At 43.0% G+C, this 14,441-nt stretch overlaps 1 protein-coding gene across 4 annotated transcripts in view; it reads right to left on the bottom strand.

The window, feature by feature from the left end:
• Positions 1-14,441, bottom strand: part of LOC146389220 (protein TANC2-like) — a 53,923-nt gene that overhangs the window by 7,372 nt on the left and 32,110 nt on the right. For 3 of the 4 annotated variants that reach the window (XM_084926945.1, XM_084926946.1, XM_084926943.1), the window contains 21 exons: positions 12,279-12,415; positions 11,809-11,977; positions 11,401-11,721; positions 9,102-9,227; positions 8,744-9,013; positions 8,162-8,295; positions 7,664-7,895; positions 7,390-7,562; positions 6,438-6,518; positions 6,147-6,347; positions 5,117-5,251; positions 3,825-4,021; positions 3,625-3,733; positions 3,349-3,471; positions 3,132-3,269; positions 2,914-3,012; positions 2,293-2,484; positions 2,097-2,190; positions 1,027-1,160; positions 811-934; positions 131-306 (listed from right to left, as the gene is read on the bottom strand). In XM_084926945.1, coding sequence (XP_084783071.1) covers positions 131-306; positions 811-934; positions 1,027-1,160; positions 2,097-2,190; positions 2,293-2,484; positions 2,914-3,012; positions 3,132-3,269; positions 3,349-3,471; positions 3,625-3,733; positions 3,825-4,021; positions 5,117-5,251; positions 6,147-6,347; positions 6,438-6,518; positions 7,390-7,562; positions 7,664-7,895; positions 8,162-8,295; positions 8,744-9,013; positions 9,102-9,227; positions 11,401-11,721; positions 11,809-11,977; positions 12,279-12,415 — 3,365 coding nt within the window. The remainder of the gene's footprint in view (positions 1-130; positions 307-810; positions 935-1,026; positions 1,161-2,096; positions 2,191-2,292; positions 2,485-2,913; positions 3,013-3,131; positions 3,270-3,348; positions 3,472-3,624; positions 3,734-3,824; positions 4,022-5,116; positions 5,252-6,146; positions 6,348-6,437; positions 6,519-7,389; positions 7,563-7,663; positions 7,896-8,161; positions 8,296-8,743; positions 9,014-9,101; positions 9,228-11,400; positions 11,722-11,808; positions 11,978-12,278; positions 12,416-14,441) is intronic. The other variant, XM_084926944.1, reaches the window with a different exon arrangement.

Raw genomic sequence — 14,441 nt, 5'->3', positions numbered from 1 at the left:
ATTTTTCACCACTTTTATAAATTCTCCTCCGGCTACATTACATTGCCCTCTGCAGCGGCTGCAGAACAGGTAGGACAGGTAACTGTTCTAAATTAACTAACACAATCATGGTTACTCTGGCTGTACACACCACATCTGGGTCTCCGCAGAATGCAGCCAGATCCAGAGGCGTGCGTCCATTGCGGTCTGCATGAGTTGTGGCTGCTCCTCTCTCCACAAGCTCTCTGACCAATGAGAGCTGGCCTTTTAGACACGCCCAGCTCAGTGCCGTTAGCCCTTCTCTGTCGGTCTGTTCGAGGGAGGCTCCTGGAAACAGAAAGATTCATTAGGGTCGGAGCTATTGTCAGGGTCAGAGTGATTAGAATGGGGGCTCTAAGGAAGACCTTAAAAATAATGGCTACAAATATGGCCTCACTAGTCTCAGCACACATGCCATTTCTGTTAAAACCATAAATTCCCACAGTGGCGTGTTTGATCACGAGGACAACAGATTCATTTCATATTTCTTCTACTTTTTTGTCAGTGTCAGGAAAGAGGAAAACACATTTTTACAGCAGTGTACACACTGAGAATACTGTACAGTATCACAGCTGTCCTCTAAGATTAGCGTTTGTAGTTAAAGTATTATTGATTAGGACCAATCTCGTTTTCAAGGGTTTTTTAACATCTGAATCTCCTGATCAAAGAAAAAGTAAAAAATACTTTCTGACTGAACTGAAGTTGGACATAAACAATGTGACTGCTGGTTTAATTGCATTGCTGCAGCAACTCTTGCTGTTTTTCTGGCTGCAGAGTGCAGTGTGTGATTACCATGATCCAGCAGCAGCTGGGCAGTGCTCATGTGTCCCTCTGAGGCTGCAGTCATCAGAGCTGTTCGCCCCTGCTGGTCCACCATGTTCACCTCCACCCCCTGATTCAGAAACAACTCCACCACCTGACCGAAGGATGCAGGAGGAGGAAGACTGCAGTTATCTGCTGCAGGTATCGTGTGATCATGTGCCTGTTTGCTTTCTGGTTCCACCATACCTGCCAGTGACCCCGTCTCACGGCGCTGAAAAGTGGAGTGACACCCTGCTTGTTTCCTTGCTCCACAGCTGCCCCCTGATCCAACAACAGCCTGCAGACAGACAGACAGCCACATCCTGCTGCTGCTGTCAGAGCTGACGCAAACACACAGAGTGAGACAAGGGAAACCAGACGATTACAAACTTCAGCTCTGTAACTGAACATATGGCATTATAAAGCTGTGGTAGGTGTTAGAGAACAAACATTAAATATAGAAGCCAGAGTTTATTTTGAAATGACGCGATGGATATTAAATGAATTTGAGCTTTTGTAAGAAAAGTTTGCAATGAGACAGAATCACCCAGGTCTGATCCTGGCTCTGCTGGAGGTTTTTCCTTCCCACTGTCACCAAGCGCTTTCTCACCGAGGGGACGTCTGATGTTGGGATTTTCACTCTACTACTTTAGGGTCTTTATCTTACAACATAAAGGACCTCGAGATGACTACGTAAATAAAACTTCTGTATTTCTTAGGAGAACCTTTTGTTTTCAGTATAGTTTTCTATTGTGTATTTGCTCGTTTCCATTTAGTTTTTATTGCTTCAGTATAGTCGTTATTGTATCAGCTTGTTTTTCACATTTACTGTATGTTTTTATTTTTATTTATTTATTGTTTGTCTCATTTTAATTATATTTTCAAAGACTTATTCTATTGTGTTGGTTTTTTGCACTTATACAATATAAATATAATAATCTTGGCCAGAGGAACCAAACATGTAGAAGAGTCCAAATACTTGTTTTTTCTGTTTTTACTGAAGTGAACACTTTCGTCCACTAGATGCTACTAATGTAAAGTATAGTGATCAGTCATGTTGTCTCCTGTTTGCCTCTCATTAATTATGAGGTTGTGGTGGGAAAATGATCCTGCTACATCATCCGTTATTGTAAATGACCTTTTAAGCAAACCAAAGCATGTTTATGAAGACATTGTTTCCCGCCATGTTCCATGTGAATTTATCACACTGATGGCGTCTGGTTGACAGAAAAACAAAGCCTGCCGTGACAAAGTAGTTACACAATAGTGGTCATTACCTGTCTCTCCCCATAGACTGTCATAAGTGTTGATCTCAGGTCTCTCCTCCCCTTCTTCATCTTCCTCTGGAAGGTCCAATAGGTATGACACCATCTACACACACACACACACACACACCCGACTATGTGATTATATATTCTGTACCACACAGTGTTATACATTAAAGGTGTATGTGTGTGTGTGTGTTTGTATCACCTCTGTGTGTCCCATGCTGGCTGCAGCAATCAAAGCCTGCTGCACTGCTTGGCTCCTGCTTGCCCCCTTCTGTCCACAGCAGGTGGTACAACTCCACTCCGCCCTCTTTAGGAGAAAGCGCAGCACCTCGAGGTGGCCTCGCTGGGCTGCGTGAACCAGCACGCACCGACCGGAGCCGTCCACGTGACCCACCTGCACCCAAGGGGAGACAGACACTCAAAAACAGGGTTGGGACTCTTTCTAGGTTAAATTGCAGTGATGCCACTGACTATCAGAAAAGGTTATGAGACCAAGAATCAAAAGAAAAAGAGCAACTGAACTGCAACAATCTCAATTTTCCCTTATTTAACATATTTCACTGTATGTATAAGGTTGGCCCCTTGCATACCACGGTGATATTTTATTTTAATCCCGGGAACTTTTTTGTGCAAAATTACCTTGGAACAACGCGAGAGACAGAAAACTATTACTTTTTACAGCAAATGGTGGATCTACAAGCTACTGAATTATGGGATGTACTGCACAGAAGCCTGTGAAAATCCTGCTGTTGTCATTCTTTACATTAGCTGCAAACATCTGTCTGACACCAAACTGCACATGTGGAGTAGAACTGGTAGCTACCTTGGCTCTGTGCTGACTCAGCATTGTGACGATATCCAGGTGACCAGCTGCAGCAGCGAATCCCAGTGCAGTCAAACCGTCATGTGACCAAGCATCCAGCTAAAAATTGAAGGTGGAATTGTGGTTGGAGTAAATCTGCTCTTGTTAACACCCAATGACGCGTCTCTATGAACTCACATGATGTTTAAAAAGCTCCACAGCCTTTTCTTTTTTCTTACCTGTGCTCCATGATCAAGCAGCAGTGCTACAGCATCAGTGTGGCCCAGGTGAGCGTGGACACACAGCAGGGGGGCGTTGTTGAGGACATCGCTACAGTAATCCACATCAGCCCCGGCCATAATCAGCAATCTGCTCACCTGCAAAAGGAAAAGAGGAAAGTTACAGCAGAACTGTGGTGGGAAATACACTCGTGTGTGTGTGAGTATGCATTGTTACTTTGATATTGGGGGTGTAGAGGTTACGCAGTGACGCAAGAACAGGGCTCAGGCTCTGGGTGCTGTATGACAGCCACAGCCCTTGCAGAACTGAGGAGGAAACCCCTAGCTTCTTACTCAGGCCCTGGATGAGGAGAACAAATGTGACAGAAACCAACAGTTAGACATAAAACAGTGGCATCTCATTGGTTTGTGATCTGTAAAAAAAATCTCCTGGTGTGGTTTCCAGCCCCATGTATCTGCGTATGCGTGTCTAACTTTGTGTGTGAGAGCTCGCCTTGTAGATGTGCGCCTTCAGGATGTGATGCCCGAGCTCCAGTGTCTGCTGTCGGGTCAGCTTTCCTGCCTGTCTGCAGAGCCAGAAGGACAGGAGAGTGTGGCCACTCCTGGAAACAGAGACACACAGCTCAGTGAGAAACATCTGTCCCTGTTTTCTTCTCTCTCCATTTGTCACTCATGCCCTCTGGCTGACTATACCTGGGATCGCAGAGGAACCTGTCATCCTGGCCCTCCTCCCTCCACATGAGCCACTCCCTGAAGGAGGTGTGGTTTAGCATCCGACTGCCGTCGCTGCGCCGCAACAGGAACGAGGAGAGCTGCTCCAGGCGCTGTGAGAACTCCGCCCACTCCAGCGAACCTCCGGCCAGGGTGCCCGCATTTACCACCTCAAACAGCTGTGCATTGACAGTATTGTATCCACTGTTAGCAACTATTAGCATGCTAGCGCTAACTGAAGCACAGCTGAGGCTGAAAGGCACATCAGGAAGTTTGATGATATTTGTTCATAAAAAATATCCTGATAGCGTCACTGATTTCAAAGGACGGTTCTTACAAGGTGACACAATTATACACACAATCGATGCATTTCAAGTCATTACTTCGAGGGCTTAAATCTATTCGCAATATCAAATATGGCTACATGAGGTGCTCTGTGAGTAATATCATGGTCTAATTATAACGGTGTGGTGTGAATGAGACACGGCGGGTCCAGGGATCATAGGTTTGAGCCATTTTATTCAATATCCACACCACACCACACCAACCCCTGAGTCCCCGTGTTTATAACTAGGCGGGCGTGATGAAGGATGCCGTGCAGGTGCGTCCGCCCTCCCTGCACGACACCGCAGACCACGCCCCACCACAAACGGTGATAAAGATGACAGAGGAACATTGTACAGTTCCCTGAAGGAGGGACCAACAATCAATTTTGAGCCAGCGGGGGAAGAATATGTTGTCAGTATTGCTAATGCTCACTAGAGTTATTCGGTGTGTATATTTGTTAAACAGTCATCTTCACTGAAGAAAAAAGTATCTCGTGTATGTGTGCTCACAAAATTCAGTAGTGTTACAAATGTTACTTCCAGTAAACTCATCATGTTCTGAGTCCACAGTATACTACATAAAGTTTACCAACCAAATGCTGGTGTGCTATGCTACAATCACACTGGGGACCGCAGCCCACAAATTACTAAATTACTACAAACTTGTTGCCTTTGAAATGGTTGTTTTAAGACGGTGACCAGGCCTGTGAACACTCAGTCAGCTGCCATCCTTAAAACAACTTTGCTGTGTCAAGATGGCAGAATAACAGCAATAAGACAGAATCAGTCTACAACTGATTGGCGTCAAGTCAGCAATTATATGCAATGTTTTTGTGATGCTAAAACGAATAACTATGATAAACGTACTACCTGCAGTCAATTACTGATTTTTCCTAGTTGCAAAGAAGCTGCTGTCCTGTTTTTACTCTACTGCGACTGAGCCTTTACCTGCTGGTCAGTCAGCGGGTGCAGCGATGCCACAGTAACGTTGAGTAAAGGTAGAACTCTGTGGAAGGACGACTGGGTGGGAAAGCGCATGTTGAGCTGCAGCAGGTAAACCTCTGCTAGACTCACAGGAACCACCTACACACACACACACACACACACACACACACCCATTAAAAGCCTTTTCGGTATATCAGATGAGCTACAAAGAGTGCACACATTTGTGCTTCATGGTTACACATCAGTATCTCTTTGTTTACATTTAAAATGCCACGCCCACTACTTTCCGCAGTGTCTAATTATTTAAACTAACATGCTCTCGCTCTTGTACGCTTCAGTTATTTCAGCTGACATTTGTTTATATTATGTTTACACTGAAACTTAAACAAGTCACAGAATTACTGCTAGTAAACTTTTTGGCATGCGCATTTCAAATACAGATTAAGTTCAGGGTCGACTGAAACTGATGTTGGTGATTTTCAGTGGAAAATATGTTGTGGCTCACACGCTGAGTTTCTGAGACTGTCCCTTTCACAAAGTTGTTTGACATAAAATTCAATGACTGAAACAAATTTTTAAATAAAATGTAGTCAGAACAGTCAGTCCCTTTAAATACATTTACTCAAATGCTGATATAATCTCCAAGAGCCAACTGTGACGGACATTTTTCTAGCTGCAGGGCACAGTAACTGACTGAATGTGTCTATAGCTTTTTAAACAGTAGCACACACTAAATATTTCCAGTATGGGGAAGATTAGTAACTGTCCTGTATTTTGGCTAAACAAATCTGGTAAAAATGACAAGCAGACAGTAGAGAAATAATTTTTGCCCTCCATGTGGAGTTCCTGTAACAATGTGATGTCATGTGGAAACTATGAATACCGCTTGATTTATTTCATCCGTGTTTAAATGAAAGCGCTTTAATCTGTGTCGATTATACTTCAACTGTCAGTTACTTCTTTAGTCTAGTTTGTAGCAGTCTCGACTTTCTTCAGGACTTTATTTGACCTTTACCTTCTTTCCCCATCTCACCTTGAAGCTGGAGCTCTTCAGAACGAGGTATCCCCCCTCTATCAGGTCCAGGATCAGTTTTAAATAGAGATATGAGCCTCTGCTCAGGCTCTTCAGGTGGCTGATCAGTTTGGACAGTGCAGTGTTATCGAGGCGGCCATTGCTCAGTGACACATTGCTTTGGATCTCAGTGCTGCTGTGGATACGCTGCATCAGGTAACCCTGAGAAAAGACAGACCGATGCAGTACAGATGTGCAGACAGACAGAGAAACTCACAGAAAGGTGTAAATAGATTTCTATTTACACCTTACCTGCAGGTCCTGGTCTATGGCGCTATTCTCATCCATTCGGTCTAAAGAGATGCGGTGAAAGGGCAGAGAATGAGTGATGTCCTGATTGAATAAAAACACAAAGAAACAGATTTTGTTAGTTCAGAAAAAGTTTTGTTTATTAGCCGTGTGTGCTGCTCACAGTAATTTGGCAGCACAGATAGTATTTGCTTCAGAATAATATGATTTTAATCATATTCAGAAGGTTCCAAACTGATAAGAGATATTCAGTTAACACTGGTAACAATGACAGAAACCAACACAACTCAAAATAGTCCCCATGTGCTTGTTTGTATGTTTATGCTCTCTTCACAATGCCGGGAACCTAGGACCCACTGCACTAGCATAGAGTCTTTCTCTTTTAAAGCCTTTCACATGTGTTCAGGGTGAACCTGCTTTCATCTATGGAGCTGCCAGTTCTGGATTTGTATGGCAGATGTCTATCAGGCTCCACAGTGCTGTGCTGTGACCAAAAGGCCCACTAGAGGACATCGGGCCCTGAGACCACCCTCATGAAGTCTGTTTCTGATTGTTTGGTCAGAAACATTCACACATGTTCTCATCCTCTTCAACCCTGTCCAGTCTCCTGGAATCTCTTCGATGTTCTTGAGACTGTGCTGAAAGACACAGCAAACCTTGCAGGAATGGCACGCATTGGCAGGAGCCGGACTACCTGTGTGACCTCTGTAGGGTCCAGGTATCACCTCATGCTACCAGGTGTCCCCAGTCAAATGCAAACAAATGCAAAAGTAGTGAAAAAACAGTCGGAAAAGATGAGGAGGGAAAAATGTCTGTGTCCTCCAGTTGTAAAACCATTCCTGTTTTGGGGGTTGCCTCATTGTTGCCCCTCTAACGCACCTGTGTGCTCTTTTGTTCCCATTTCACGGTCACCTTTGTGATTTTACACTTCTGTGTGTTTGTGACTTGTGTTTACCTGCTGACTGGTCCTGACAGTGGTAATGACCTTCAGCCAGGAAGGAAATTTCTGGATGGTTCGGGATAGAAAGGAGGTCAGCGTGTCTCCGTAGTCCGGCCGGTGGAACTCTGCCTCGTTTAGCCCATCAATCAGTACAATAAGGCCCGCCCCTTCTACATGCAGTTTATTTTCTGGAAAACAAACAAAACAAACTCACATTGCATCACTGCACATCAGTTAATGTGCCACAGTTTACCAAATACAAGCTAGCAGAATGTAGTAGAAGCTGTACCTCTGTAGAGAGCATCGAGCGGTTCTAGTATTCCTTTCTGAAGGGCAGAGATCGGATCCTGGATACAGGAGCGCAGACTGAGCATGCTCTGGAGCTGTGGCGCCCGGTGCAGTAGTTCACGATAGGCGGCCAGCTGAGGTGCGCTACTTAATGTAGCCGCCATGTTGTGGACAAACTCCGGAACGAGACAGGTGTGGCAGTTATCGGCCTGACAGAAATGATATGAGACTACCTACAAAACAGAGGCAGGAGAAAGTCGGTGAATCATCTGTAGATTTTCAGTAAAACTTTGCTAAGGTGGATTCACACGCTGGCCTTTTAGCTTGAGAGACTAAGTGATCATTCATTATACTGGTTGGTATTACAGCAGTCTAATTCATGTGGGTCTTTTATGGTCATTTCCACTGCTGTACACAAGCAGCCTACAGAAAATTAGGAAAAGCACAATGGGTCATCTTTGATTAAAAAGTAGAAAGAGGAATGAAGTAGGGATACTACCTGTCCTGCGAGCCTCCTCAGCGCCTCCTCCTGTCTCCTCCTCATTTCTGGTGTGCCTGGACAGCTTTCTCCTGATCCCCCTTCATCTCCTCCTCCACCTCTTCCCAGGGAGTCGTGGGAAAAAGTCTCCACATCTGGGAAATTCAAACATACAAACGTGTCATTCTTTCTGAGCAGCTGTTGCCTTCATTAACTGCATGATTTTACAATGTTTTTCTGATGCCTGGCTCAGCTATGGGTCTGGCTACTGGCCCTGTGGATTTTATTGGGTTACATATGATGACTCTGTTACTCTGAGTGAATTTAAGTACATAAACATTTTTGTCTAAACTGGTCAAAGACACTCAGAGCCTCGTCTTGGCTGTGTGCTTTGGCTCTTTATCTTGCTGAAATATGAACCTCTTTTCCAGTGTCAGTGGTGAGAGGCTACACAAGAAATGAACTTTTTGATATGCAAACGCAACCTGAAGACAGTTTAACTCTTGCATACATTTTTTCTAGGGTTCTGCTAATAGCCACATAATGTCTCTTGTACGATACAGTTTACAGAGCTGTGAAACAGGAGGGATCTTTTCCTCTTACGTTTGTTTATGGTCTGGCTGCTAGAAGCATTTGGCCACATACGGTTTCCATGACAACTAAGTGCCACCAAGCGAGCAATGATGGCTGTTTTGCCAAATCCCATGTTGCCGATGATAACCGCGCCCCGGCTGGTTGCTGGATCATCACTGCGGAGGCAGGTGTCCATTTCTTGGAAGAGCCACTCCCTGCCGGTGAAGAGCCAATCAGATGAGAGACCAGGAACCTCAAAGTGAAGCGGCTTCAGGTTCAGAGAGGGAGTGAAACGAACTGCTGGAAGAGAGGGAAGAGAGGAGCGCGTGTAATGCTGCCATTTAGAATAACTGCATCTCAGGATGTTTGGCACCATGTGTGCATTTACCTCTGTGGTCCTGTTGACTACGAATCCCAGAATTCTGTCTAGGCATTCTGAGGGATGTCCTTGAAGGGATGTGTCTCTGCTGCTCATCAAGATAAGCCAGGTCTTCAAGGTGGGCCGAACTAGTGGCTAAAGAGAAATAAAAAAAATAAAAAAAATGCTGTAATAAGACTGCTGCAAAATAATTGACATAATGTGCTTTATACAGATGCTAAGTTGGTTATACAAAACTAAATTAGAGCCGTTTGTAGATATATGTTTTTCCTCTGAAGAAACTCCAAAGTTTAAGTTAGCTATGGTGAATGTGTCCTTACTACTTGGTACAAACAGGTCTGGCACTTTGGTAAACCGATGCATTCACGTTCTTGCCAAAGGTTAGACGAGAATATTCTTATAATTCTTGTTTTTGTTAAAGAGGACACAGCTAGGAGAAATTAGTCAGTATAAAAGATGGATGTAGCCAACATGATGTCACCATCTGCTTTGTGAAGTCTTTTTATGTAGCCTAGAGCTATATATATGTAGAGTCACCTTCATCAGCTAGACTCTTTGGCATATAATTGCAGCCAGCTCTTGTTTTACATTCTATGGACTCATATAGTTCCTAGACTTTAAATCTCTTTTAAAACTGTTCTTATTGTTCATTTACCATTAACATACCTCCACAAATATACTCCACAACAGTGAGAAATATTTAAACACTCTCAGTAACAAATATGTTACAAATCACTGTATGAACAATTTAACAAGTTAATCTTAACATAACACCAACCAACCAAAAGTACTCATGTGTCTTCTAGCTTGTATGAAGACAAACGTGTTTATAGCTTCAGAACAGATTTCCGTATCTGTTGTTAGCAAAGCAAACAAGCAGGATTAGTAGGATTTCAGTATCTTGACAGTTCCTATAAAGTTGATATAAAACCTAACAAAGGACTAATAGAAGTTAAAAACTTTAACTTTCCCTGGCTGCAAACACAAAGCTGTGAGAAACCTACCAGAACTTTTGTCTTAATGACTCCAGTAACAATCCTGTTGCACTGCAGAGAATACGAGTGCAGGCTGTGCCTTGTATCCTGTGTGTCACTTCCTTCCTTCCCCAAAGTGCTCAGGACTTTTAGCTTTTATTGAAACAGGAGAAGGAGAAGAGGAAAAGGAGAATGGGCTCTGAACACGTTACCCAGGCACCATCTCCATTTTTCAGCTTGTTGCCTTTTATCAGCAGTTTATAAACTACCAATGACGAGCTTGTTAACACCTTGTTTTTAAATTCCTGCCTGTGTACAGATGGAATAAACCAGAAACTTGAAAGAAACCAGACAGTCTTAATAGGTGATCTTTTTAAGGTGCTAAGGATTCTGTATTAATATCTGCCCGTGCCTCAGTTATGTCTCTGGTGAAGTATGGCTTGGATCCAGGACTGTGATTTTCCTATGTGTGCTTCTGAAACACTGTCTTTAACTCTCTGTGTCTAAGTCATCTCAGGTGACAACTGTAGCCCTAACCTGTACATGTTATTTTGGATTAAGCTAAAACTGACTTCTCTCTAAATAGATGTGCACAATTAGAATGATTATTTCCTTTGTTCTCAGACTGCCAAGACTTGGAACGACTTTTTATGTTTTTACATAAAGGTGAGGGTTTTTTTTTTTAAAGAAAGATTATAAACTAGAGAAAAAGCTGTTTTAATTCCTCACTACTGCGTGCACGTGATCCAATCACACTGCAAAGTATCCTGGCAGGTTTTTATAATAACAGCAACATTAAAAAACTAATTTCATGTTTTATTCAGTTTGATGCAAAATGAATGAACGTGCTCATAAAGTCATCCGTGTCACTTATTAATAATATAGGAATCTTTTTCTAACTGTCGCCCCCATAATTCACTGCATTTGTTTGTATATTTGTATACAAATTTGAATACAAGTGCGTTGCGTATGCACTGGGACACACTCTGAATTCACTTTTGCAGAGCAGAGGGGTGCACTATGAAGCCGATTATGGGCTTAGTGAGCTGTGCTGAGTTTAAACTGAGTTCCCTGTCCTGCCGCTGGCTCTCTTTTTACCAGGTTTTCTTTTAAGATTTGGTCTAAAATGAAATTATCTGTAAGCAATCTGCAAAATTGTAGATTCTTTTATATGTGGAGCTTGTTAAGCTGGACTTTTATGGTTGGTTGGTGTCAGCCAGTTAGTTGTGACTTTTCTAGACCACACCGACTATAAATATCTGGTAAAATGCAACAGAACCTCACACTGTGCTGAAAGGCAAAAAAGGCCACATCGCATTCATCTGCCATCTTACCAGCAACCGAATTAGGGCGAGGCATGAAGTAGAGGGGGATGGAATGGGTGGAACCTGATGACTGGGTGAGGCCAGTGCCTCGATCTGGGTGGAGTTTGTTTAGGCTGTAAGTGGAGGCAGCCATGCTGTCGTCCACCCTATATAGAAAACCCTCATTTCTGCTTCCTGACGCTACCACACTGGTAGACGAAGTGGACGCCACCACTGGTCGACCCCCCTGCTGCCACAGGTTGAGACTGCTGCCATGGTAACATTCTCCTGCATACTTAGCGCCGTCATCCCTCTCTGCAGCTGAGTCAGCAGAATAGCTAGTCAGCGTGGCTGAAAATTAGAGTGAAGGGGAAACAGGGGGCATTAGCAACAAAAGCTGGTTGTTTAATGGCCCATTTGAAGACAACTGCCCCTTACCTATGATCCCACTGTCTCTGCTCTCCAGTGTTGAGGTGGGGGAGGTGACGGAGGCGTGGTTCGGGGAGGCGTGCTTGTTGTTACTACTGCCTTCAGCACCAGTGGGAGGGTGCAGTGTGGAACTGGGCGAGGTGTTGCTACTAGCCAGACTGGAAGAAGGAGACATCCTCTGTGGGAAAGGCAAAAGAAAAATAGAAATATTCTTCTATTATTGTGCATTATAGGTATTAATATTATATCGTACAGTTCTCATTCTTATAGTTATCAAATGTCTGTATAAGTTAGCATTTTTTGGCAAAACATCTTTAAATATTCAAATAGAAACACAGTGGATGGATGAAATAGATTTATCAGTGGAACGAGACTTTCCACGACCTTGATAAAACATCGTATGGTAGATTCACAGTTCAATCTCTGAACCTAAGAGCATTCGATGATTTAGGTGGAACAAAAGCGTGTGTGTTACTTACCTGCCCATCCTGAGCATGGTAAGGGGAGCCTGGCTCTCCACTGATGACCTTTTCTCCAAGTAGAAAACCAAGCCTCGTCATCAGGGCATCAGCTGCCTCATCTACTGAGGGGGGTGGTCCTAACTCCTCATCTTCACCTAACGAGTGAAGAAAAGGGAATTTAAAAAAAATACTATGCTGATAATGTCATCTGACTGTTGACTGTGACATGTGAAACAATGGAGACCGTATACCTTCATGTATTATAATCACATTACATTTTTTCAGTAATGTAGTAACATAAACCATTAGTGAAAAATTTAATTCCAGTTGCAATTATGCCAGTACTTGTGTTACAAAGATTTCAGCTTGTGTGCAGCAGAAGGAGAACGATGAAGTCTACAGCTTGTCAGGAATGAGCTATGGACATTCATTTTATTTTTATGGCACAAAGGGACGAGAGCGTGATGATAACGTTGAATCTGCATGCAGGAGAGAAACAACTGGATTATACTGGTGGCAAGATTTGAGCTTTTTGCAAGCACAGACAACATGCTAACGCAAGGCTAGCGAAAAACCTAGCGTGATGAGCAGGGACAGGATGAGCTTCAACAGAAGACAAAGCAGTGATGAGCAGTCAGCCTCTGTTTCTACCTGTTCATAGTAGAATCACTGTGATGATTGTTTTCAGGTCTCTCATACGCTCATACATATTCCATGTGTGTCCACCGTCCGTATTTGTGTCCATATGGGGATTTGTGTTGGTGTGTGGGACTGTAGTGATTCCACTTCCATCACTTATCGAATCCATTCCTTATTGATTCTCAATGGCGTCACTTTGAGAGTCACCGCCATCGCCAAGCAGCTTATCAAACACATTACATTTGTGCAAATTAATTGCATGCTGGGTGATTACATTTTTTTGCATGTTGGAGGTATGTCCCCTCTTTCTTGCGATCTGGGTTGGAGTCATTACTCAAAAAACAGTGTTCTGTATTACACAGAACACTTTTCTAATGCAGCACACATTACATTACTTTCGTGTTTCTCCATAAAATGACCTGAAACACACTGTCTCATGATTACCATTTAACAATATAAACCCACAGGCTACAGCCCCACACACTAGGGCTGCCACAAACGATTATTTTGATAGTCGACTAGTCACCGATTATTTTTGCGATTAGTCGACTAATCAGATCATCATCCATTGGACGTAAAACGTACAGCTTATTGCACCAGCAGCATCTGCTCTTATATAACTATCATTAGCTTACAGCTTTAAGTATTTAAGGTATGTGCTAACTAAAAATAAAGGCAAGATGATGGTTTATAAAATTTTAATGAAATTTGCAGATTGTTTCGGTGAAGTTTAATAAACTCCTTGCTATCTAAAATATAACAGGACACTGGAGTATATTCTCGAGCATCTCACACTTCTGATAACCAGTTGTCTTCTTGACGTTTATTCAGCTGTGTAAAAACTATAACTTTAATCTCAGCCAAACTGATTTACTCAGGAACAAATAAAATACTAAAAAAAGCCAAATAATAACATTTTGAAGTTATCTAAGTGACTTATATATATTTAACCTGAGTAGCGAAAGATGGCAGTGGGTTTGAAAACGATCTGCCGGGAGTCCGGTGTTCTCACGGGCTCTAGTGAGCCTTGCCCCCGGCTAGCTATTGAGCTAGTGGGTAACAGACGTCTCCGAAAACGTCAGAGCGCTTTTGAAAGTATGTGGTGTCTTGATAAACTGAGCAGATATTTGAAGTTTACACAGCTACATTCTCGCCTGAAAATATGTTAAACGTTTATTTTGTGACCCAGAAACAATAATAAGAGTAATATTAAAACTAACTAGCTGCCGCCATTGTTGTAAACTGAGCTGGGCTGCGCTATGAATTCTGGGACACAGCTTCTTCTTCTTCGGGGTTTAACGGCAGCTGGCATCCTTGTACATGCAGTGCTGCCATCTTCTGTTTCAGTCCGTTATTACACTCTTAAATCCTACTACTTATTCCTGCGTCTTTTATGATCTTACAAAGCTTCAAACGACGCGTCGACTATTAAATCAGTCGTCGACGATTTTGATAGTCGACGTAATCGTGACTAGTCGACTAATCGTGACAGCCCTACCACACACCAACACAAATCTTTCTCTTAGTATGTAGGTAAGAACA

The sequence above is a fragment of the Perissodus microlepis genome, chromosome 4, assembly GCF_051167445.1.
Source record: "Perissodus microlepis isolate ML-2025 ecotype Zambia chromosome 4, ASM5116744v1, whole genome shotgun sequence".
Taxonomy (NCBI): Eukaryota; Metazoa; Chordata; class Actinopteri; order Cichliformes; family Cichlidae; genus Perissodus; species Perissodus microlepis.
The sequence above is the reverse complement of the archived record's forward strand: the minus strand, read 5'-3'. Positions and strand labels throughout refer to the sequence as shown.